The 23,568-nt window shown below is 41.5% G+C and overlaps 3 protein-coding genes across 5 annotated transcripts; 1 reads left to right on the plus strand and 2 right to left on the minus strand.

Annotated features, from left to right (window-relative positions):
• Positions 1–3,750: 3,750 nt before the first annotated feature.
• On the minus strand, positions 3,751–9,053 carry cep76 (centrosomal protein 76; the record flags this gene model as incomplete). Of its 2 annotated transcripts, none has more annotated exons than XM_080540608.1 (12): positions 3,751–3,889; positions 4,236–4,453; positions 4,683–5,016; positions 5,248–5,417; positions 6,227–6,415; positions 7,066–7,194; positions 7,350–7,447; positions 7,560–7,745; positions 7,933–8,157; positions 8,313–8,394; positions 8,499–8,654; positions 8,991–9,053. In XM_080540608.1, 12 exons carry the CDS (start codon positions 9,051–9,053, stop codon positions 3,751–3,753), a joined length of 1,989 nt encoding a protein of 662 aa, XP_080396734.1. The 2 variants fall into 2 exon arrangements, with proteins under 2 accessions (XP_080396734.1, XP_080396733.1); XM_080540607.1 differs by having other exon boundaries at positions 8,313–8,378; positions 8,480–8,654.
• Positions 9,054–10,580: 1,527 nt separating this feature from the next.
• On the minus strand, positions 10,581–16,246 carry ptpn2a (protein tyrosine phosphatase non-receptor type 2a). The gene is made up of 9 exons (XM_080541374.1): positions 16,090–16,246; positions 14,935–15,025; positions 14,488–14,588; positions 14,190–14,288; positions 13,654–13,791; positions 13,337–13,546; positions 12,993–13,154; positions 12,535–12,737; positions 10,581–12,326 (listed from the first exon to the last, which is right to left on the minus strand). Exons 1-9 carry the CDS (start codon positions 16,144–16,146, stop codon positions 12,137–12,139), a joined length of 1,251 nt encoding a protein of 416 aa, XP_080397500.1. The 5' UTR covers positions 16,147–16,246; the 3' UTR covers positions 10,581–12,136.
• Positions 16,247–17,415: 1,169 nt separating this feature from the next.
• Positions 17,416–22,714, plus strand: seh1l (SEH1-like). Of its 2 annotated transcripts, none has more exons than XM_080540165.1 (9): positions 17,416–17,589; positions 18,431–18,481; positions 18,686–18,832; positions 19,096–19,307; positions 19,773–19,871; positions 19,960–20,100; positions 20,304–20,458; positions 20,550–20,703; positions 22,472–22,714. In XM_080540165.1, exons 1-9 carry the CDS (start codon positions 17,479–17,481, stop codon positions 22,650–22,652), a joined length of 1,251 nt encoding a protein of 416 aa, XP_080396291.1. In that variant the 5' UTR covers positions 17,416–17,478; the 3' UTR covers positions 22,653–22,714. The 2 variants fall into 2 exon arrangements, with proteins under 2 accessions (XP_080396291.1, XP_080396292.1); XM_080540166.1 differs by lacking the exon at positions 22,472–22,714 and adding an exon at positions 21,891–22,221.
• Positions 22,715–23,568: the final 854 nt, after the last annotated feature.

Genomic DNA, 23,568 nt, shown 5'->3' on the forward strand with positions numbered 1-23,568 from the left:
ACACATAAAACACATTTTAACACAGAAATTAATTGCAATAAAGGTCATGTTAAAACGAAAGACACACATGAGAAAACATCATTAAAAAAGGATTCTATGGTAGTCAGTTCTCTTTCAGAATGTTTAATCCGGCTCAGTATTAGAGCTTGACTTTTGCCACAAGCATACACTGCACCCCTATTCCTCCAGCGCGATTTACACAATAGAAAACAATACACATGGAATTGAAGTCATGCAGAGGTCAGTGTCTCCCTCGTGAGCGGCATATGAATGTTCTGGCTGGCCAAGAGGGAAGTAGCTGGAGATTGGCTTTTACATAATACACACATCACTGCAGAACTGGAGCCTTGGTCCTTAGCCCACTTTACTGAATTATGATCAATAACTTTTGTTTAATGATGATTATGATCTATTCACTGACACACTACAGCTTTAGCAGTCCCAAGGGAGATGGAAGAGTGCATATCCTCCTACACACAGTGTAACATGAAACACTGTTGATGTGAGCCAGAATCAAAAGATACCATACCAGGAGATATTATTGTCTTGAAATTGTACACAAACATGTCCCTGAGTGTTTAAGAATTCATTGGTATGCGGGAGCATCTCTTCTCAAAGGAAGATGGGGGAGAGAATCATGTCTGTTTTGTTGTTGCTCTTTTTTTCCTTTCTTTTTTTTGCATCCCACAACAAGCTAATTAAGCTCCAAGTTAACTGACATTTCACCCTAAATTCTCTCTTTCTCTGGTTTCAGATCATTAAGTAGCAGTGTGAGGCTCAAAGGTAGCTCGCCTCATCTTTGAGAGAATGTGTCGTCTGCCAAAGCAGGCGTTTTGATGAGCTTGTCACTCCCTCACCCCAAACATGTCTCATTACCAGTTCAGTCAAACCACCTTTCTGTTCCCCCTTCGTTCACTTCCCCCCCTGCATTTCAGCACTAATTAGCTCGCTTTTCCCTCTTCTGAGCTTCCCCAGTTACATCTCAAAGGGAGACGGATATGATTTTTCTTTAACCCAAAGGCCAACTTAATCAGCTGAATTAATTACTTTATTACTCGTTAGGCTTCAGGCCATGCAACACATTTCTCCAATACCCAACGCTCTTCTATTCCTTTTACCCTGCAGGATTTTACATTTCAAAATGTAAAGAAAGAAAGAGTAAGAGAAAAAGAAAGACTGGATGAATACACAGTTAGGTTCGTACCTGATATATACATGTATGTATTGTCCTGAGGAAAACCAATGTGAGCTGTAACAATATTTCACATAGTCACATATCAATTTAATTTTTATGTTATCTTTAATTTGTGGTTAGTTAATATCCACTATTGTCTTTATGATTTGTAAAACCAACAACCAAAAGAAACATATTATTGCCCTCTGCAGTGTAGATCACAGAAATACAAAACAATGTATCTTTAAACCGATAAAAAACAAAATAATGTCTTTGGTTTATGTGATCTACAGTAGTAGTATTTGAATTCATATTGTCACAAATTAAAAACACTTGATAAGAAGATACATTATCAGCCTTTCATTTACTTCTGTCTCAACCTTTATCTTGCCGCAAGGCATCATGTGTCTTATCACTCGGCACTATTATGATCATCATTGATACTACAGTTACTAGGTAATACCACTAAATTGCCACTGAATTGTCAGAGATTTAAAAACATTAATTAGCAGGTGAAACTTCCACACAAGACAAGGTTAATTATTTGTTTCTATATTGCAGATGAGCAGGTGTGCATGAACATTGAATCAACAAATTAGTTAATTATGTTTGAATGCAATTTTTGCACCGTTAACTGTATAGTATATTATTTAGACATTTTTGGTGCACATAAATCAGATACAGAAATCACAGAATGTTATGCAAAGAAATGTGCATTTATATGAAAACAATATATATTGTGAAAACAATATTCTAGTCATTTCAATATGCAACACTCTAAGACAAATATACAGTATATATATATATAATTATTTTTTAAGGGTGTTTGTAAGGGTGAAAAAAGTTTCCATGAGCCACAAACCAAATTTTGGGCAACAAAGCCCAATTGTTTTCAGAGATGTTAAACTATCATTACACCTGCACACAAACATCCAGTGTCAGCGTGATGAGAGGAAGGTGTCAGTGTTTCTGTTACTGTATTGTTTCCTGCTCTGCTAGCACCTGTCTCACAGGACCTATTAGTCAATTACACCTGAGTGCTGCTGTTTAATACAGGGTGAAAAATACCTGAGTTCTCCACATCAAACACTTCCTCTCCAGTACCTTCCCTTTCCTGTGGTACTGTAATGAGGAGCCGAGGTGCGTGCGTTGGAGAAAGGAGGAATTATTCATAAACTCTGCCTCCCCCTGATCTGCGTTGTTCAACAACTCTGGAGTAAACACAGAATTGCAAATTAGCTCCCAGCAAAAAATTGAATTAATTGGACGTCCTCACAGACTCGTCAAAGTTTGGGCTGATGTGTCAACGTTTCCTACACTCTAAATACTGTGCTAAGAACGGGGGGGAAACAATCGCAGCACAGGAATGCAGCACAGCTGCACAAATAAAAGTGTTATATCAATAGTGTTTGATTAATCAGTGCAACAACTTCTTAAATTGACATTTATTCATGGTAACTTTTGTGAATATGTCCTCACTTTGAATAAACATTCAAAGGCATTGGAATTTAGCTACTGCAGGTCTATTTATAATGATGTCATCTCAATTGTTTCCTGGCACTCAACATTGATCTATCTTCTGACCACAGATGAGCAAAGGGAAGAGGTTAACATCTGAATGGTCTGAGCAGTTTAAAGGTTCTAAAAAGGGTCTAAATAAAGCTACATTGTAGTTGAGCTTAGAAACACTGAGGTTAACTCCCCCCTGTGATTTCAGCCTCTTCATCCTTTCAATAAGGCTCAGTCATCATAGTTTAATTGAGGCTGTACTGATACTGTAACTCCCCATAAGAGAATGACATTGTCCTTGCAGAACCTTTCAAAGTACATTATCCTCCCCTTCTTATGTGATGACATACCTCAGATGAACCCTATCCTTGTACAGTGAAGTAAAGGACAGTATTTATACTGTCAGATACAGTTACTTTGTTGTGGTTAAAATCTCAAGAGCTTTGCTGTGACTGGACTTGTTTAATTATTTCCAAATGTTTTGAATCACACAGCCGCATTTTGTCGCATGTCTGTTGCTGCTAGTGAGAATATGATATGGGTGAGTGAGGCCTTTACATGTACCCCACTGATTGGCTGGCTGAGCTGACAGGAATGGAGAGCCTTTTGTTCAGTCATATACAAGCATAATGCCATCATAGTTCTAGGACAATACTTACTCACCATCTAGTGTTCTAAATATGTATTACACTTTTGTTTTACTAATTCGTCTACATTATCAATTAGACGGTAAAAAACGACCAATTATACTATATTTATTGAAAAATCAGTGAAAATCTGTCCTAAAATAGCGTAACTTAATATTATCAGACAATAAATGTAACAGCAAAATATTAAGTACAATCAATTTCAGTAAAAACCCAAACCACACTCAGCCCTTAGAAGGTAATACATTTATTTAGAAAAATAGAATAAATAAATAAAATCTCAAAGTGTAAACAAAGTCTGTAGTCAAAACAAAGAGTTCTAGTCTGTAATTGTACAAAAACAGTCCTCAACAGGCGGGGGAGCAGGGTAGTGGTGGTATGGCTTTGACATCTTGTCCACTGCTGCTGCTCCTCCAGCTGTCACAGCACTGAGCGGTACTTGCAAGCAAACATGATCCAGACGGCACACGCAGCCTCGGGGTACGCAAACACCCTGACACGGACCGCCAGCCGGACATGATCTCCACGGCAACACGCTATCTCCTCACAGAACGGAGACCTGTCCGAACAACCACAGCAGTAGCGTTAGATCCTGTCATATTGTAAACTTACAAGAAATACTCTCCTTCTCTTCATTAAACTCATCAGCTGATAAACCAGCAGCATGTATATGAGCTGCAAGTATTCTAAAATATCTGCTTGGATAAAATGTCATTAGAACCTATTATGTCATTAGAACATTAGAGTTTTTCCTGACCACATAATAAGCCTACAGTTTTGTCCAGTTAGGTTAAGAGTTTTTTCTGGTCAGGGCAAGTGTTCAGGAAAAACTTGGTCCATAATGGTCCATAACATGACATGTGGGTGTCTTCCCATAATGTGCCGGATGCTTCCACCTCTGTTACCTGAGGCAGGTGGCGAAGGCTCTGCGGGCGTTGCGGTGGATGAAGTGGATGGGGAAGCCTTTGAAGGTGTGTCCGTCCGGGACAGCTCTCCTGACCGCGTCCTGGAACTCCTCGTTGCCGCACGACGTCCCCGTGCAGCGCTCCAGCTCGTAGGCCGACAGGGCTGCAGACAGCAGGTAGGACAGGTGGTCGTCCCACACGGTGGCCATGCCCAGATCCTACAGGAAAAACACCACGACACAGAGACACAGGACATTATCCACAGTTGAGGACACAGCAAGTCGTTTGGTAAAAATAACCATCGATAACGGATGTCACGGTAAAATGGAAAACGACGCTGATTTGATTTCTCGTCGTCGTAACAGAACGGATTTGGAGTTCTGGTTGAGTTTTGAGACATGAGCGAGGCTGTCATGTTAAAACAACACAACCCCCAGAGCGGCTCACCTTCCTGTGTTCAGACACCAGGTAACGCATCTCCAGCTCCAGCTGGTTGCTGGCGGCGGCGGGCTCCAGGGAGGACGCGCAGAGCGGGGGCAGCGGGGGGAGGGAGGTGGTGGAGCCCGGGGCGCAGACGGAGCGGATGGCCTCCTCGCTCATGGCCTTCCAGCGGGACTGGTTCTGGAAGTCGAACACGCACAGCTCCACGGCGTCCGTGGGCTGGCAGTTGGCCAGGAAGGCTTTGTGGTTGAAGGCGCAGCCGATGGTCCTGTAAGGGGAGGTGGGCTTGGGTTGGGGGGCCAGAGGAGGGGCGTCTGGGTCGATGGGCTGGTGGAGGTACCTGGAGGTAACACATTAGCACACACTCGGATCAGAAAAGCCCAGTAGGAGCCCAGTATGAGCGCAGTTCACACAGCGGAGGAACGCAGCGATCAGCTGACGAAGGCGGAGAAGACAGGACAGTGTGGACGTCCCACCAGTACCTGACATCCGTCGTTCGTTGGTCTACTACACGATGGTTACATGATGTGAGATAACATCGCAGGTGTTTTTTAGTGACAGACTGTCTCACCTGTGTGCCGTCAGACTCTCCCAGAAGGTGATGGTCCCGTCCGTCCCGCGGGTCATGACCCAGGCGTGGGGCACGCCGCCCTTCACCTTGGTGCCCACGCAGACGTAGGCGTCCAGGCCGAAGCCCAGCAGCAGGCTACACAGGAGGGTGGCGTGGTCCTCACAGTCTCCCTGGAAACACGACACACAGAAACGCGGAACAAAGGGATCTTACACTCTGGCATTACCGCGTATCCTACGTCACACACACACGCCCCGACTTTCCAAGACACCTACCAGACACTAAATAATGAAATAGAATAGAATATACTTGAATCATTACACATCTCTTCAACCTAGACCTGCAGTGGTGGACTATTGTGGTGTTTACTGCAAGACATTTTGAGACATAATGCTCCTGCCATGAGCAACACAAGCACAACTACTAGCCTACTTTCTGATAGGCACCCTGGTGCCTGGTCCATGACCTGGATGGTTCTGAACACCACTCCTTTTCTTTTCTTTTTCTTTTTCAGGGAAAATGTTCTGGTGAAGAGGAGTGGATTCAGCAGGGGAGTAGGGTTGTGCAGAGGGAAGGCAGGATGATAGATGCTTCCCAGAAGTGTTAATATGGACGGCACAGTCAGAACAGGGCAGGGACTGACGCTAAATTAATTTTCCAGGAATGAAACCAATAAATCATGCCTGACAAGGGCCACTTTGTGAGAGCTGTGTGTCTGCCATTTGCCGAGGAGGAGAGGAGAGCAGGAGCATTCATTCTGCTGTGCTCGGGGGAAATTCCCAGATACCTTTAGGATCCAAAATGTTTCTCATAATAGATAAAAGTTACCTTTTCACCAGTCAATTAGTTTCAAATGATAGGATGAATGAATTACACACGGAGCGTCGTCCTTTTCCAAAAGTAGAACCGTTGTTGTGTCTCCGAGGCTACGGCTTGTGGGAGAGAGAGGGACTTTTAGGACAGCGTCGTAGGCCGTTACCTTGCCCCTGCAGAGGAAAGCCATGAGTGTGCACCACTGCTCCTGTCGGCCCCCGCCCCCGACCACGGGGGCCCTCTCCAGACCCAGCACACTGACGAAGCGGGCCGACTGCCTCGGACTCTCCAGGAGCCGGCCTGCACGGAGGACGTGCACGTAGGAGCACACGGGCCTGTTCACCCCGTTCTCATCCTGCACGACACACAAACACACATGAAAGCAGGGTAAGGCAGGGGTGTCACATAGTACATGCAGGGTGGACAGAGCATGCAGGCAGAAGGGCGACCAAAAACATTGGGATACTGACCAATTAATATTCTAATGACATCAACAGGAGAGTGAGCCTCCGTTCCAAAATAACCGGTGTGACAACCTCGTCTCTCTCTACAATAGGAACCTCCTCCAGAAAAACTAAACGATTTTAAGTGACTGTGACCGCCCTCTGTTTTTAGAATTGGAACTGATGATGATCAGGCAAATGGTACAGGGTACGTAAACTGAAAACTGTCAGCTTAATGGCAATATCTGGACTGAACAAGGTAAAGCACTGACTGATCACTCTGTACTTGAGCCCCAACATGACTCAATGTTGCCCTCTTATCACTGATGCTGCACTTTTATTATGTTTTTATTCATGCTCAGTCGATTTTGCGTGTGTGTGTGTGTGTGAGTTTTATAATGTTGTGTAATGTCTTTTATACAGCTGCAAACTAAATTGCACAAGACTGGGGCAATAACATTTTCTGAATCTGAATCAAACAGGAACATTGAACATGAATACACAGCACATACTAGTAATTATAATAAAAGCAGCCTGAAAGCAAGGAGTGTGACACACCGACCTGTGCAAAGATCTTGACCAGTTTGGATTGGTGTGAAGGACGGATCTCAAGAAACTCCCTCCACCACTGCTTAGCGTAAAACAGAAACAGACGCTCTTTCTCTGCAGTCTTCTGTCGTTCCAGGGATTGCTGGGTATTTGTATATGATAGAATCATTAGCTAAGTATGGAAGTGCAAACAATGGTGGTGTTCAAATAACTACTCTAGCATACTACCTAGAATGAAGCAAAGTACCATACAACTGAAGTTTTCACTCAACAGTAGCAGAATCAACTGTTGCCCACCTGTGTGGTGATGATGTCCGGTGTCAGAGTCTCTGTGAGAGGGGGGTAGAGCTCCAGGCTTACATTGAGAACACCAGCTGACACCTTGGACTCACTTCCTATTGGACACAAGCACAACAACAACAACATTCAAAGCTTTCATTAGCTTTTGTGTGAATCTTAAATAGAATTTTGAATCTTAAAATCAATGTATGTTCTTCTGATTCTCACCAACTCCCAGCAGCTCAACAGCCCTGCAGGTCTTCCCGTTGGGTGAACTAAGGATGGTCCGCCAATCCAGGAAGTAGGAGGAGACCAGTGTTGTTTCGCTGGAGGTGTCTGTCTTAATCAGCACCAGGTGCACTGGGTCACAGATTGACAGCATTGTGGTTGCATCTGCCATCTTACTACCATCTCCTGCAATAAAATAAAATAAAAAGATGCATTACAGTGGCAGAAACATAGTGACGACATTACATCCATCCATTATCCATCCAGCATGCATCCAGTGAGACTCAAAGGCAAGCGCTATTAAAAGGAGAAAATGTTTTCAATATCCAAACTAAATAGGTGTGTGAAATAACAGGTAAAACCCCAGATGTACCCATGCCATCTCTGTGGATCTCTAACAGGAAGCCCTCTTGAAGATCCGGTTCACAGGCACATGGTACGGGCTTTGAACGGAAACGCTGGTTCCGGAAGTGCAGGTACAGGGTGAAGTTGGAGCACACCTGGCCAGGTAAGGGCTCAGGCTCCTGAAGATGCTCCAGAAAGGCCTTCCCTCCAAGTACTTGTAAATAAAGGTACCTCCTGGTTGGGTCAATGTTGGCTGGAACGACAAAAAAAACAAAAAACATAACAAATCCTTTAGCTTCAAAAAGCCATTTGATAATATTGAACAGTATTGAGAGTATACTTGAAGACACTGCATGACTGCTAATAATTCAACTTCTTGATTAATGTGAATGAGTTCATTCCGCTTACTTGTCTTAATCTTTGTTACGTTCTTGTCAACAAAGTGAGTAGCAGGCTTCGATGGAGATCCTGGCTCTGTGTCTGACACCCCCTATCAAAAGAAAACAAGGTGAAAATGTGAGTAGGTAATGCACTTTGGAATGATATGAAGATGCAAGACAATATAGTGTGTGCACTAAAATTGCCTCCAAGTACCGTTGAAAAATGTAGATCCTTCATGACATCATCTACAATTCCCCTGCGCTGCAAGGCACGTAAGAAATCCTCCTCAGAGAGAGTGTGGTGTCCAGGGTCCAGATCCTCTCTTATAGTCTCTGCCAACACATCCCGAATCTTTCCATGGATGTTCATCTGATAATAAAATACACCCATTTCAGAGTAACAATTGCAAAAATATGAACTTGAGAAATACTGCAGTGAGAACAAGACCCCAGAAGAAGAACAAGAAGAATATTAGGATATATATATATATATAGGCTGTATCCACAAGGACTGAAGAAGACTGTAGCTGTAATATTGTTATATTATATTGTTATATTATTATAGCATTACAAGAGAGCATTATGCTCACCATGGGGGGAGAATAAATCACAGAGCTCTACACATTTCTATTCAACTTTGATCAATTTGCGATCAGAAGCAAGTATTATAAGTTGATCTGAATGTTGTCATAATTAAAATGCTCACCTTGATCAAGTGGTTGTGGATCATCTGCTTCAGTTCGGAGGCTTTCTCCGGAGGCAGAGACATCTTCAGAGACGTGGGCTAACCTGTTCTGCTAAATGAGCATCGCTAAGTATGCTAAGTAAGGAACATGCTTTCTATGTGTTATATCCTGAACATGCTTCTATTATTCTCCTAGAATTGGCAAACAACATTTCATAGTCAGGTTATCACTCTACTATAAGAGCCCCACGTCAACAACACCTGTCAGTTTGAACTGTGGCGGAAAAGCAAGCGGGAACGTGTCTTCGTTATTGCCTGAAGTGGTCCATCCACTGTGGAGTCTTCTTAATCATGTAAGACAATCAGAAAATATCCCTGATCATATTTAATGTTATGTATCGTAATACTTTTGAAACTAAATAATTGCGTGTGTTTAATTTGGTATTAGTTTGTGGAAATATTTCACATTTTAGTTAGGCATTCTCTTGGTATAGGCATATTCGTCAGCGAGTGACGACGTAAAGACTCAAAGACCAGTCTGAAGTTGTAGAAGTGATTCTAAAGCTTCATGTGATTATGATCAGTGGTTTATTTAGAATACACCAAATCTCTCTTTGATCACGTGTTTTATAGTGATTTATTTGTTAGATTTCTAAATGCAAGGTACCTTTTTACAGCTGTACAGGCCAATATTATCGTATTTGTCCAAATTATGAATGGGAGATAAAGGTCAAGGAGGATGAACATATTCTCCCTTCATCTATTCACTTCACTTACTCATTTGGGAAAACATTTATTGACTCCTTAGAAACCAACCATGTGCAACAAAGATAAATAATAACATGTGCTCTGGCCATTTAAAAAAAGAAATAAAAGTAACGAAAATACATTCTGTCCTTCTTTGAAGATGAGGGACCTGATGTTCAGACTATTATTACCAACAAAAATCAAATTAGAGATTTCCCCAGATATAACCCAGTAGTCTCGTGTTGGGGAAATTGAAGCTTTTTTTCTTCTTAACGTGTTGGCCACTTGGCTGGGGGAAATTATGTTACTAAATGACCATAGGCCTCTTCTTGAAATACTACATAAATTGAACGGGAATGTTGTGTAGCATCTAATTTTACCTGCAGTAACTCAGCCAAGTAATTTAAATTGTAACCACAACGAAACGCTGACTAACAGATCAGTGGGAGGCTGAGAGGGGCAGCAGAGTGGGAGGACATCATTGTGGGGCACTTTGACCTTTCTCAAGCGCAGATTAAACAGAAGCTTGTGAACATCCCTCCCTATCCCTTCACATGCCAAGCCTTTCTGCTCCCCTAACATGGCTCCCTTTTCCTCTTGTCTTGACCCTTTAACCATTCAATCCCAAAAAGACTTTCACATTAGAACAAAATGTATTTGGCAGTGCAACAGATGTGTAATTCTGTAGTTAATATGTGGGTGTATAAACACAAAACATACATAAACTCAGACACAACCAGATATTGTTATAAAAGAGGAATATTTTATTCAACAAATGTATGTTTTGTTTGCTTTTCAAAACATTATCAGTCATGTTCTCACTGCAGCTCCACAGTGTAAAAAACTCACCTGAATCTCATGTGAAACAACAAAAAACAAAAACAAATGGAATGTTACGGTCAATGCTCTTAGATGGCAAGTAAGACTTGCCTAAACCACATCCAATAGGGGTAGATAATAATCCAGTGTTTTATCACAATCAATCATTCTATCACAAGGAGTTAGGACATGCTAACAAAACATTTGGTATGCAAATATGGTTGATACAACACTGTATCAGATTTCAGTTATATTGTTCGATGAAGTGCAAAAATGTGGAACACTATTCAGGCCAATGACTACTCATGGTGAGAAATTAATTTTGCCGTACATAATGGTCCTAGTAGGAAAACTTGCTGAAATTCCCAATAATTTCTCTATGGAAGCTAACCATATGATTTTCTTAAAGGCACATTAAAGTATCTGTTTTAAACCAACAAATGAATGGTAGATCCACATGAATTTGTCATCTAATTTACTTACAACAACCAATCTCATACAGAGAATTAAATGCCCGGTGCTTTGACCAAACCTGTGAATTGCACTACTAACATAACATCTTTTTATATTGGTCCCTGTAAATCTATAATCCACTAGTCATTCAATTGAACAACAGGCTAATTTCTTACATGTACTCATACAAAGATGTTCTCTATCCATGCTGCAATACTGAGACCAAAGCCAGACTAAAGGTGTATACCACTTATCCTTATCTCCTAAACGGCATCAGAGGCTATAGACTCAATAAAAAATACATTCTGAATCATATGAATAAAGCAAACTAAAATAACACTACTTCAGGTTACCAAAACGTGTCACATCATATTGCATGGTATGACAAGACATGAGAATCCCCTCGATTCTCACAATGAAATAACCGGAAAATAAAGATTGACCCAACCAGTGGGTGTTTATCAGCCAACTGAAATCTGATTCATCCTATCGAGAGTAAATCTTCGAATTTTTGTTCACATCAAAGAAAATAAATGAACAGATTCATGTTTTATCAAAATCTGAACCATATACAGAGCACCTGACCACAAGCACTCGCACAAAAAAATATGCTTGGCCCTTTCCATGCCCTGTTGACTCAACGGAAGAACAATCGAGGTTCTGGAGAACGTCTATCTAAATGCATTCATAAGCACAGTACAACTCTCATTATAGAAACAAAAACTTCTATTGTTATTGACCTCTACTTTCCTTTTCACTTTTGAGCCTGTAGCAGGACCGAAGGTACAGTGAGCACACCATCTGAAATGCAATGTTCATAAATGAACAATAAACATCCGACCTTTACAAATAAAGAATGCAAAAATAAAATCAGAACATTATTCCTTTGTTTGTACTGAGCCTTTAGTACATTTCGTTTCCAAAGTGTATGATACAGTACATTCATCACTGGTGGCACCAAGATCCTGAGATGTTTACCATTAAGATCTTACATGAAAAATATACACTAATTTGATCCAGCGCTCTGACATTTGACCTTAAGAAATAAATACCCCTGTTATGAACAGACCATCAGAATCTACTTAAAGAGTACCATATCCCAGGTACAGGTGCAAAAAAAGACAGTCAAGTCAGTAAGTGACAGGACTTCACTGGGAGAAGTACCAGCACACTAGCAAGCCCACAGCCAGGGCTGCTCCAGCGCCCACATTGAGGAGGATGGGTCTCCAGTACAGCCAGTTCTCCCTGCTCTTCTCTGTCTCCGTCAGTCTCTGTTTCATCAGCTGTACCTTCTGGGCAGTGCTGGCGATCCTCTCTTCCCTGTGTCTCTTTCGGAGACTGAAATAAGATGAACATTGGATTATACGGTCATCAATACATTTCAATAATGCATACTGTACACGTATTGTACCTAAGTATGTCTGTCTGCCCAACGAAAGGTTTACTACCAGTTTCAGTAGGTGCCTAAGGCAGAATAGCCAGATTGGTAATTGTGACAGCATGCACAAGATAAGACACAATACACAGTACTGAGCTGTATGCTTACTTCTCAGTGCCCTCTGCCGGGTCATGATCTGTACTGCGAGACGCTGTCCAATTTTCTTCCTTTCTGTCATCGCCAGACGTAGAAGTCTCTGGCTCCAGACAGGGGACAGGCTGGCCGTTGGGCTTGTCTACTGGTCGCCTGGGCGGCGGGGGGGCCTCACATACTGGCTCTTTGTCTTCTTTGGACAGCTCTCTCCACTCTCTCTGCATGGAAGGGACACAAGTGCTTAAATGACAAACAGGTCCTCCTCATACAGTATGCATCAGCAACAAGAGGCATTAACCTCTTTCCTCCAAAGAACTCTAGATAAGGAAGATAAAAAACCTTTGTGTGGAGTAAAATGTCCATAAGACCTGCAAATAATTCATGACTTCCCGGGCAGGGCTCAGATATAGTCACAACAGAATGAGCAATTTATCCACACCTTCACAACAGCCATCCCTCCCGTATGTAGGTACCTGTACAGAGCCGTCTCCCATGATGCACTTGGCGCCCTCGATGACTGCCAGGTAGGAGAAACGCAGCTGGTCTGGGGTCTGGATCAGGCCCATGCGGTACTCCCTCATGTCCAGTAGGACCCTCTGAAGGTCGACAGAGGAGGGGTCCTTTCTCTTGTCCATCTGCACAGAAGTGGTGAGTGCGCCATTAACATCAAAATAAAAAGTGGTTTAAGGTGGTACGAGGGACAGTACGTGACATGAGACTTGTTCATTTAGGGGCCCTGGAGACACAGTTAATCTGTGCATTCAACAAACATGGGTTTGTTCAGGGTCTTGGATCACTTGAATTCTTATCATCTCACCAGAATCAGACAGGTGTCGACCAATGAGAATGTCCCTGAGCGTCCTATTCCAGCACTGCAGTGCACCACTGAGGGCCCGTGCTCAGGCCCCAATGAGCCTGACTCTCGAACCTTGAACAGGAAGTTGAGGAAGGAGGCCGGGGATTCTGGGACACCAAAGTCTGGCCACGTGGTGTAATGAAAGTGGTAGATCTCTCTGGTCTCTCCTGTCTGACCAAGGCCACAGGGGGAGAGCAAATCATAGCTTAGTAAAAGTTTACTTGTTGAAATGTTCCCATAGACGATTGAAAGCGAAGCAAATAGTTTCAAGTGCTCACCTTTGTGTTTTGCAATTCCAGCACTCGTATTGTGTAATAGGATTTGTCGTCCTCTGTAACTAATGTCACAACAAACCCTGTGTCTGTGAAAAATATTTGCTTTTCTTCTGAGGTTGGCCAGTACTGTGCACACTTTTCCTATGGGGAGAAAGATACATTAATTAATAAATCCAACTCTGTAACACCTGATAGGTGTCTACTTGGTCACCCTCTGAAATAGGATGAAGGAACAACCTGAAGTAGCAACGATTAAATGAACAGAGTAGTGTTGCTACACCGAATCAGCTGTGGTTGGGCTAGACTTAAGCTGCACTTTGACATAGCTATTTCTTTCAAGATTAAATGTGTTTCTATTGATAAAGTGTTTTCTTGGGCAATTTAAAGTCACAACAGAATGAGCAATATTTAAATACAGACACAACAAACTGTATTATTGACTACCAGACTACAAGTCATCGCTTGTATGTGCTGCCTAGTGTGTGGTGTCAATCTCATGCAGAGGCCTGTCAAACAAAGTAGGATGCCAATGTACTTACAGATCCTTTCTCAATGACTCTGTTGAGCATTATGACAGCTTTGGAACTCTGCTCCCAGACCATTGACCAAAAGTGGCCACAAGTGTTCCTTAGGGGGCCCTGTGGGGGCAACAGCCAAAACCTGACATCCATAATTTAGATACTTATGCAAATACCATTTACATCAGGTCAGTAAGGTCTGTGATACTTACTCATTGACATCAGGTCAGTAAGGTCTGTGATACTTACTCATTTACATCAGGTCAGTAAGGTCTGTGATTCTTACTCATTTTAAATAAATAATTTGCTATCCACTTACCTGAGATAGAATATAGGTTCTTTGGGCTTCCTCCACCATGACTAAACTTGCGTTAATGTAGTCATTTTCAGAGTCATCAAGTTTAACACGACTGTGGTCATCTAAAAATTGAGACAAAATATATTTCAATGGTTTGTTACATTACCGTGTTTGTATTACTGTTTAATTTATCTTGTAAGTACACCACAACAAGCATTGTAATGACTCATTGCTACACTGTACTGGTGTCTACCTGGGTCATTATGATATGAACAATGAGTAATTACTATATTTCACTTATTACATTACACAAGTAGGCTAATGCAAGCAGTGTAAGAATGACCTCATCAGAACCAATATCCATAATGGCCTGATCATCAAGGTGCACATATGAATCACAAAGAGGACTGGAAGACTACTTAATAAAAGAGTGACTTGCTAAATGGACAGACACAAACAGATACTTACAGGGGCTGACATCTCTATATCGATTCCGATTTCGATTATCTGGATGTTTTGCCACTTTGTATGGATATTCACTGGCTTGGTTTCGAATTTCCTGTGGAACCAAATACAATTCAGTGACACTGGACATGGTTGTCATTGCAAAAACAATGACAAACAGACAAACCAAACCAGTCTGATCACTTACAGCAATGAAATCAGAAGCCTGAATTAGTTTGAATCCATGACTATTTGAGTTCACAGGGAGAGTTTCTAATACATAGTCTATAATCTATTATTGGTCATGTGAGTTATTTATGTCACAAATGCATATTGCACTAAATTAAAGCAGAATATATACAGTTGATGGGCTAAATTAGAACATGCCCCGCTTATTAGGCTATATTAGATAGACACGTCTCAGACTGTAACAAGCTTTCAGCAATCTTATTCATCTATTTCTGACAAGCTATATTGGGTATATATTCACTGCTCAGTGCTCGACTGAAACAGGTCAGCTTCATTGATGAGCATTTACATAACATCGGTATGAGGGAGCCAGACTGATTCATCTGACAGGGGATTCACTAAACCGTGTGGAAGACAATGTGCCTTGCTTGTTCTGACAGACAGGATTTGTAATCGCATCAAATCCCATAAACTGGTTGTGTAATAATAGAATCCTAAATATTTCTGTGTTTAGCAAATAGCCTGGCTATATCTTCCAGAAAAATGTGATAAATAGGCATAATCCTTGTGACAGTGTAGGTAAAACTGCTCTCTGGCCACACGGTTATTCCGCTAAAGCTTTGGAGACATGCTGGCAGTGGTAATCTGCTCTGCTCCATGGTAACACATGCACACATGTCTGTGGGAAGTCTGGGCCACTTCTCAGAACTGAGCCAGTTAGTGTTGATCAGCACGTTGTCCGGAAGTGTGAGTCTGTCTGGTGCTGAATGTGAGGCTATTTAGTTTATCAACATGGACGAGTATTTTTCACTTGAAACTAATGTTTCTGGTGCGATATCAAGTAACGTCTGTTCTGTCGCTAGCTAATAAGATATCTAAACAGCCAGTAAGTCGTACCTGACAGAGAGAGCAGCCTAATGACTAGCTAAGGTAGCAGCTACCAGCTAACCTCCGATCAGACACAGAGGAACATGAAGGCCTTAGACTCACATTGTACAGGTTCTGCCATTGTCCCGACGAATCTATGTCCTCAAACTCCTGATCCATCTCCAATGATGTCTGTCGTGGGACACTTGTTATACCAGTCTTGAAATGTTCTCCTCTGTGAAGGTCTTAGCTAGGTTGCTAAGTGAGTTAGCCCTCTCTGACAGCCATCCAGATCTAGTCCAGCAGAACGGAGACTGTCAACCCAACTGATGACGAAGATGACGATGACGATGACGATGATGATGAAGATGATGATGATGATGAAGATGATGGTGGAGGTTAGCTACGTCAATGACATGGGATGAGATGATCAAAATGATCACAACACCAATAATAATAATAATAGTAATAATAATCATATTATTATTAATAATATAATAATACGAATATTATTATTAATAATAATAATGATAATAATACGCATGTTATTATTATCATTAATAATAATATTATCATTATTATTATTATTATTAATAATAATAATCACCATCATCATAACCATAATCATAATAATAATAATCATAATCATAACTTTTATTTGTATAGCACTTTTCCTGCAAACATTGCAGCTCAAAGTGCTTTAACATAGCCACACAGCATAAACATAATAATAGAACAATAGTAATCAATAAAACACACAATAGCAATAATATACACTACATAATAAAACAAGAATAAACCATACAATCCAATGGGGCATAGAACAAAGATAAACAAAATGACTAAATAATATAAGAATTACTGTAAGATTTAAACAAGTAAATACATATACAAATATATACAATATATACAAATATATAGATTCATCAACTAACATTAAAATATTAATGTATTCATTCATTTCAATGTCAAGCAAAAATTCATAAAAATTATTTAGCAACACAGCAGAGAGTTGCTTGTCAATAAAATACTACGGAGAGTGAAGTTAGACACCGTTTGTCGTCGTCTGTCTGAAGTTAACTCCATGATCATGTCGATCAAAATCCCCTGGAGCATGCATTTCCATTATTAAACATGATGAGTTTTAAATTGTCTCTTTGTTTGTCTTACAAATTGATTAGTGGAAATACTTACATGACATTATACATTTGGTAATTGCTCCCCACTGTGGTCAGTATGTGAACGAACAGGCATTGATATAGGGTGCGTTCGTAAACACGCTCTGGAAATCTGATCAGCACTCATGGAATGCCTCTTGTCCAATCAAATCATTCGGTCTCTTTGTGACGTTGAACCCAGTGTGCGCTCCGGCGCTCTCAGAGCAAGTTTACGAACGCACCATGAACTGCTTGGCGCCAATGCAAAGGGGGTCCACATGACAGCAAGCCTCCACTGTTGTAAAGTGTTAGCTCAGACGTCTTTCCCTTTAGCTCAGGTTCCTCACCAATTATAATGTTTGTGGCACGTAGCATCGCAGCAGATCATAAAGACCTCATCCACGATGTGTCTTATGATTTCCACGGTCGGAGAATGGCAACTTGTTCCAGTGATCAGAGTGTCAAGGTAAGTAACACAGCTAGCTAGCAGCTAACCTGTCAGCTAGCTTGCTTGCTATGTGTTAGCCCAGGCTAGCTACTACTGACACACATTGTTACTGAGCTGAACACCTTTGAACAAACACACGTGTTACAAGTGGATGAAACGTCTGCTGCCGCCGTTGAATCGATTCTATCCAACTAAATGTTGAGACTTCAGTTGCAGTTTGCTGTCTAGTTAGCCATGCTGTGTTAGCTAGCGATGCTAGGATGTAAACAATATCCACACAGACATACTCCAGCTAGTGCCAGAACAAGGCTGAACCAGCTTGTTCTCAATCTACAGTAGTGTTCTAGCATGTTCTTGTGTAGTTAATCCAGACAGTGATGCTAGTTGCATGGGGGCAACTCTTCAGTTTACTTTGCAATTGTTCCCATGTCATCTGGTCTGAGTGATGATATAATAATATAATAATGGCAGCTGCTGGATTGAAAAAATCAGGTGTAGTGCTGAGGCACAAATGTGTACATTTCAAGCCTGCAAACTGCGACACTTTAAATGAATGTGCAATAACACTATGTGCAATATGACAACCCTAGTCGTCTTATCTGTACAGTATAGTATAGTGGATAGTGTACATAGCCTTTATTTATGTAAACCAGCTCCTTTCCCTTCTTGTTTTTTTAGTTGTTTTTTTCTTTCCTAGCACCAGGGGAGCCCCCCCTCCCAAATTTCGTTGTTTGGTACCTGTACTATAGCAATGACAATAAAGACCATTCATTCATTCATTCATTCATTCATTCATAATAGATGTGGATTCATGATTGATTGATGAAAAATAATCAAGTGCATTTCTGTTCCCTCTCAGGTTTGGGACAAAAGCGAAAGTGGGGAGTGGCAGTGCACCGCCAGCTGGAAGGCAAGCCTTTCTACTTCTTACAACAGTGAACACAGGGAGGCGTTTCTGAAAGTATCTGTTAAAAGCAGCTCATAGTCCCTCACATTTTTCTATACATAACTTTTCTTTGTAGATAGACACACGGTTGCATACCATCTGACCAGGGCATAGATGGAATTCAGTTTTAGAAAGGTGCTGATAATGAGGTTTGTGACTTCTCTGCAGACACACAGTGGGTCCGTGTGGCGTGTGACATGGGCACACCCAGAATTTGGACAGGTGCTGGCCTCCTGCTCCTTCGACCGTACAGCTGCTGTTTGGGAGGAGATTGTAGGGGAATCTAATGACAAACAGCGGGGACAGAGCCACTGGGTAAGATTCCTGCACCATTGAAATCTACCTCTGACTTAAGGAGATAGTAACGACATAGGATGTAAACATTGCCCTGTATGGCAATTACATAGATAGATAGATAGAAGTTTCAATTTTTTTGTACAACAGTGAACTTGAACTCTCAAGATTAGGCTGTATGATTGGTCTTTGAGAGACTACAACACAGAGGCATTATGCAGTTACTATATTGTCCTTTAGTCTTCCTGTCTTGATCAATCATTTCCCCCCCCCCCCCCATTTAGATAAAGAGGACCACACTAGTTGACAGCAGAACGTCAGTAACGGATGTGAAGTTTGCCCCCAAACACATGGGACTCATGCTGACCACGTGTTCTGCGGACGGGGTGGTCAGGATCTACGAGGCGCCAGATGTGATGAACCTGAGCCAGTGGTCCCTTCAGCACGAGATCTCCTGCAAGCTCAGCTGCAGCTGCATCTCCTGGAACCCCTCCAGGTTTTACCACCCATATATAGACGCATACTGTTCTGGAACACCCTCCAATTTTCTGTCCTCTTTGTCAGCCATAGACATCTTTGTGGTATCAATTCAATGTGCAATTTATAATGTGTAAGCTTAAGTTAGCATGACCTATTATGCACTGCAGCCATTAATAGTGCACCTCTAGCCTGTTATGGTGCCAAGAGACCCCAAACACCCCCTCATTGGCAGCTCTGATAATTGTGTCCTCTGCACACATTTTGACACCCCTGTGTCACGTTCAAGACATAATTGCTTGTGAGCATGACACTGATGAGAACACATTTGAAGCTATACAGCAGTTTAGCAAATGTGCTAAAAACTACAACTTATTTTAAACATTTTCCTCTGCTGTTTAACCCTAAACCTAAATATACTGCTTTGCTGAGAATGACAAATGAAATCTAAGACGTTTTTTGTTTTGTTGTCTTTGCCACCTAGCTCTCGTGCCCACCCGCCAATGATTGCAGTGGGGAGTGATGACAGCAATGTGACATATGGAGGGAAGGTTCTGATCTATGAGTACAATGAAAACACAAGGTCAGTCTGGACCACATAGTATATTTGGTGAATGTAAACACAACCAAGCAAGCCTGTTGTGAAATTGTCATATTTTATCTTCAATTAGGAAATATGCCAAAGCAGAGTCACTGATGACAGTCACTGACGCGGTGCATGACATTGCTTTCGCTCCGAACCTGGGGAGGTCTTTCCATGTGCTTGCCATTGCGACCAAAGATGTCAGAATTTTTAAGTTGGTACCCATGAGGTGAGTGGATCAACGTTGATTTTGTGTGAACATTCTACATCCTTTATACTCTCTCTTACTAAACGGACTACTAGAGGCACACAGGAGAGTGGATCTTTCGTAAAGTTCCTATTCAGAGTTGTCTAATTCATTTGTGCCTTTGTTTTTGGATTGCTATTGTTTGTTTTTTCATTGCTATTTTTCTGTATGGCTCTATTTGACAGGAAAGAAAGCAGTTCTACGGGACCCACAAAGTTACAGGTACAGATTGTGGCACAGTTTGACAACCACAACTCTCAGGTCTGGCGTGTGAGCTGGAACATAACCAGCACCCTGCTTGCTTCCTCTGGTGATGACGGCTGTGTGCGGCTTTGGAAAGGTGAGGATTCGACAGATCGCTTGAGGCATATTAGTTTCTGTTGTATCACTTGGGTTATCTAGCAGTGTGATATCGATGTTCTCTTCTGCAGCAAACTACATGGATAACTGGAAGTGCACCGGCATTCTGAAAGGCGATGGCAGTCCTGTGAACGGGTCGTCGGGTCAGCCCAGTGCGATGAACACAGTGTTGGGGTCCACTGTTCAGACCTCCCAAAACGCACTGAATGGTTCAGCAGCAGGAAGGTAGGTGCTGCTTTAGGAGGTCACAGCAACTACGACTCACACTGCTTCACCCTGGGACTGCTACACTGCAACTGGGCCAACTGACCAAGTTTGCACTCATGCAAAGAGCTTGGCTTCCAGCAAGGGCCAGCACACAGGCCATGTGTGTTTCTTTATTTAGGTTTGCTACTCACAAGAGGAATATTTGTATGTTACAACAGTGGATTTGCATTTACCTTTTAGTGGAATTTACAAAATTACAATTATGGTTTTTTTTGTTTTTGTTTTTTCTTCGTAACAAACCTTGAGGTCTGATGTGGAATCAGAAGCACAATTGTAGGTTGAGGGAACAACAGCATTTTCTTTTCTTTTGCTTTTATATATTACAATAGATATTCAAATTTAGATTAATTATATTTAAACATGTTTGTCGTCATCATATGAAGTTTCACATGATATTGTCTTGCCACCAGATAAACATGAAGGCTGGCTAAATCACACCTTTCATTCATCTGATGTATTTCTCTCATCACATTAATCAAATACATTTTCCAGTTCTACTAAGTCTAAATTGGTTAGTTCAAGTAAATGGTCTGTGTACTGTAATATTCTCAGTTTCCTTTTTTTCTTTTTATTCTTTAAACCTTTTGCAGTTTAGAGTGACCAAAAGTAAATTGTATTCATATCCTCAAACCACTGTGGCCAAACTCTTTGCATGATAGAACAGCTGGAATGGAATCTGGTAATCCTTATTAACCTGTTGGTCATTTGTAATAACACAGCAGGCTGATGAATCTGCCAGTGCTTTGTCCCTTGATAATGCAAAAGATCCCAATAATAACATGCAATAACTTGTCTGTTTTTGGTTTGTGGCTGAGCTTATATTTAATCTTCCAATTCCCAATTTGTAATACGTCTAATTTCCCCTGGTTTGTGGAACTGGAAACTGGGGCCTGGGCATTGTATGTGGCTTTTAAGTTGGATTCAATTATAGCTGTGTCCTTTTCTTTGCCAAAACTCAAACAAATGCATCTGAATGATTCTGATTTTTCATGAATATGTCTAAATGAAATTCTACACTATGTAAATTGTGTGTACCAAGGTCTGCTCATTTTATTGTCCCATCTCAGCAGGATCCCTGTTACCCCTGTGTTATATTGGGTCTAATGGAGTTCTCTGGTGTTTTGCTGCTTGTTGCATACACACAGGAATGGCAAGAGAACCCCCTTTACCCCTCCCCTGCGACGATTGACCTCTCCAAAGACATTACATCGGCCTGCATATTACTAATAAATAAAAATATCCCCTTTACCTCACAGCATGTTCTGCCAGCCTGTGCATTTAAGATAAAGGATAGACATTGATTGAATACGTGTTCCTGATAGGTCGAGAGATTGTTGGTTGATTTGAGAGATAACGGCGTAGCTCTGAATGTCCAGGACACTACACTCAGTGAATGCTCATGGGCATGGATGTTGAATTGAGTCAATAAAGAAGATTCACAATTTGATGATGAGAGTATTAAATAGTTGGTTGTCATGGTTTGGCTATATGTGTTCTTTTTTTATACTTTGAGCTTGGCTGAATACACGATCCTTTGATTTGTGTTGAGCACGCCCCTGCACCTCTTTTTACCTCTTTTTACCTCTTCCTACAACAGCCTGTTGATCCCTCCCCTTTCCTTATTTTAATTTCTCAAATCTTTCTGTTTTTTTGTTCCTTTCTCTGTATTCCATCGTTGTCCTTTTCTGTCCATTTGTTTGTTTTATTTCCATCTGTGCTGTCTCAGGTATTTCTTTCCTCCACTGGACCCTCCCAGAACTGGGTCCAGGCATGGTCACCTCCTGCCTCCCTCATCTCTCATAGAACATTGTGACACTGCAGAGTCCAGTCAGCTTCAACAGCCACCCCTGCACAGAATATACTCCTCTCGGGCACTCAACCCCTTGCCAGAAAATGAAGTGCTGTGATGGCATTTTTCCTCCTAGAGAACAATGTTATTTGAGTATATGAGTAATACTAATGCAGACACTTCTCCTCCCTGTCCATTTCACATATGGGGCCCTTTTTTTGACAACTCTTTAGCAATATTTTGATCTTTTACACTTACAGAACATAGACTTACATTTTGCCTCTGATTTTTCTCTCATTAAGTCAACAAGGAAAGACAGTGCCTGGCCCTGCACCCTATATCATATCGAATGTGTTGTCTTTTATGTTTTCAGTGAGTTGCTCTATGATTTAAATTTCATTCATGTCAGGTTCCTCATTTCTAGTAGCACCAGGAAAAGGTCATTCATAAAAATGTCTTGGCGGATTATGAAGCAGCATTGACGACATGTTTTTTGGGTTCTACTGTTTTTATTTATTTTCAAGCCTTATGATGTGCCATTAAACAGATGGTGGATTGTAAATGAATAAAATTAAACACGTATGTAGAAAGTGTTTCCTTCATGATCACAGTACAGTGCCCTAAGAGCATTATCATTCCTGTAACACATTGTCCCATGAGTGACCGACCACGTGAAGCAGCCATTTCAATAATAGCAGATGATTCAGAGGCATCACATGTTCCTGTACTGAGAATTGGTAAGCTTTGTTTTGGTTCCTCTGCCTCTTGAATGAAAGTCTATCTCAAGCGCGCATATCCAGGTAACTCTTAGTGCACTACACATGTCCTACTAGATCCCATACTTTGTATTTACCATATATTTGGAGAACGGAACAACAGGGACACGCAGGCTCCCAGCAGCTGTGAGCAAGTCTAGCACATCTTACAGCTGCTCTGTTCAGAACGGGATCTCCAATTCTTTTTCAATTTTGCTACACTTATTATGGCCATTATTTTGGAAGAGTACCCAGAATAATCACTTGATTGGAAACTTT

This window comes from Nansenia antarctica (genome assembly GCF_963989245.1).
Source record: "Nansenia antarctica genome assembly, chromosome: 10".
Lineage (NCBI taxonomy): Eukaryota > Metazoa > Chordata > Actinopteri > Argentiniformes > Microstomatidae > Nansenia > Nansenia antarctica.

Excerpts from the sequence above, each read along its gene's own strand:
- ptpn2a (XM_080541374.1), bottom strand. The coding sequence starts at position 16,146 with ATGGATCAGGAGTTTGAGGACATAGATTCGTCGGGACAATGGCAGAAC. Across the intron at positions 13,792-14,189 it reads GAGTCATTGAGAAAGGATCT|GAAAAGTGTGCACAGTACTG; the intron begins GTAAGTACATTG and ends TTCTCCCCATAG. Across the intron at positions 13,155-13,336 it reads TCGACACCTGTCTGATTCTG|ATGGACAAGAGAAAGGACCC; the intron begins GTGAGATGATAA and ends ACTTCTGTGCAG.
- seh1l (XM_080540165.1), top strand. The coding sequence starts at position 17,479 with ATGTTTGTGGCACGTAGCATCGCAGCAGATCATAAAGACCTCATCCAC. Across the intron at positions 17,590-18,430 it reads CCAGTGATCAGAGTGTCAAG|GTTTGGGACAAAAGCGAAAG; the intron begins GTAAGTAACACA and ends GTTCCCTCTCAG. Across the intron at positions 19,872-19,959 it reads GAGTACAATGAAAACACAAG|GAAATATGCCAAAGCAGAGT; the intron begins GTCAGTCTGGAC and ends ATCTTCAATTAG.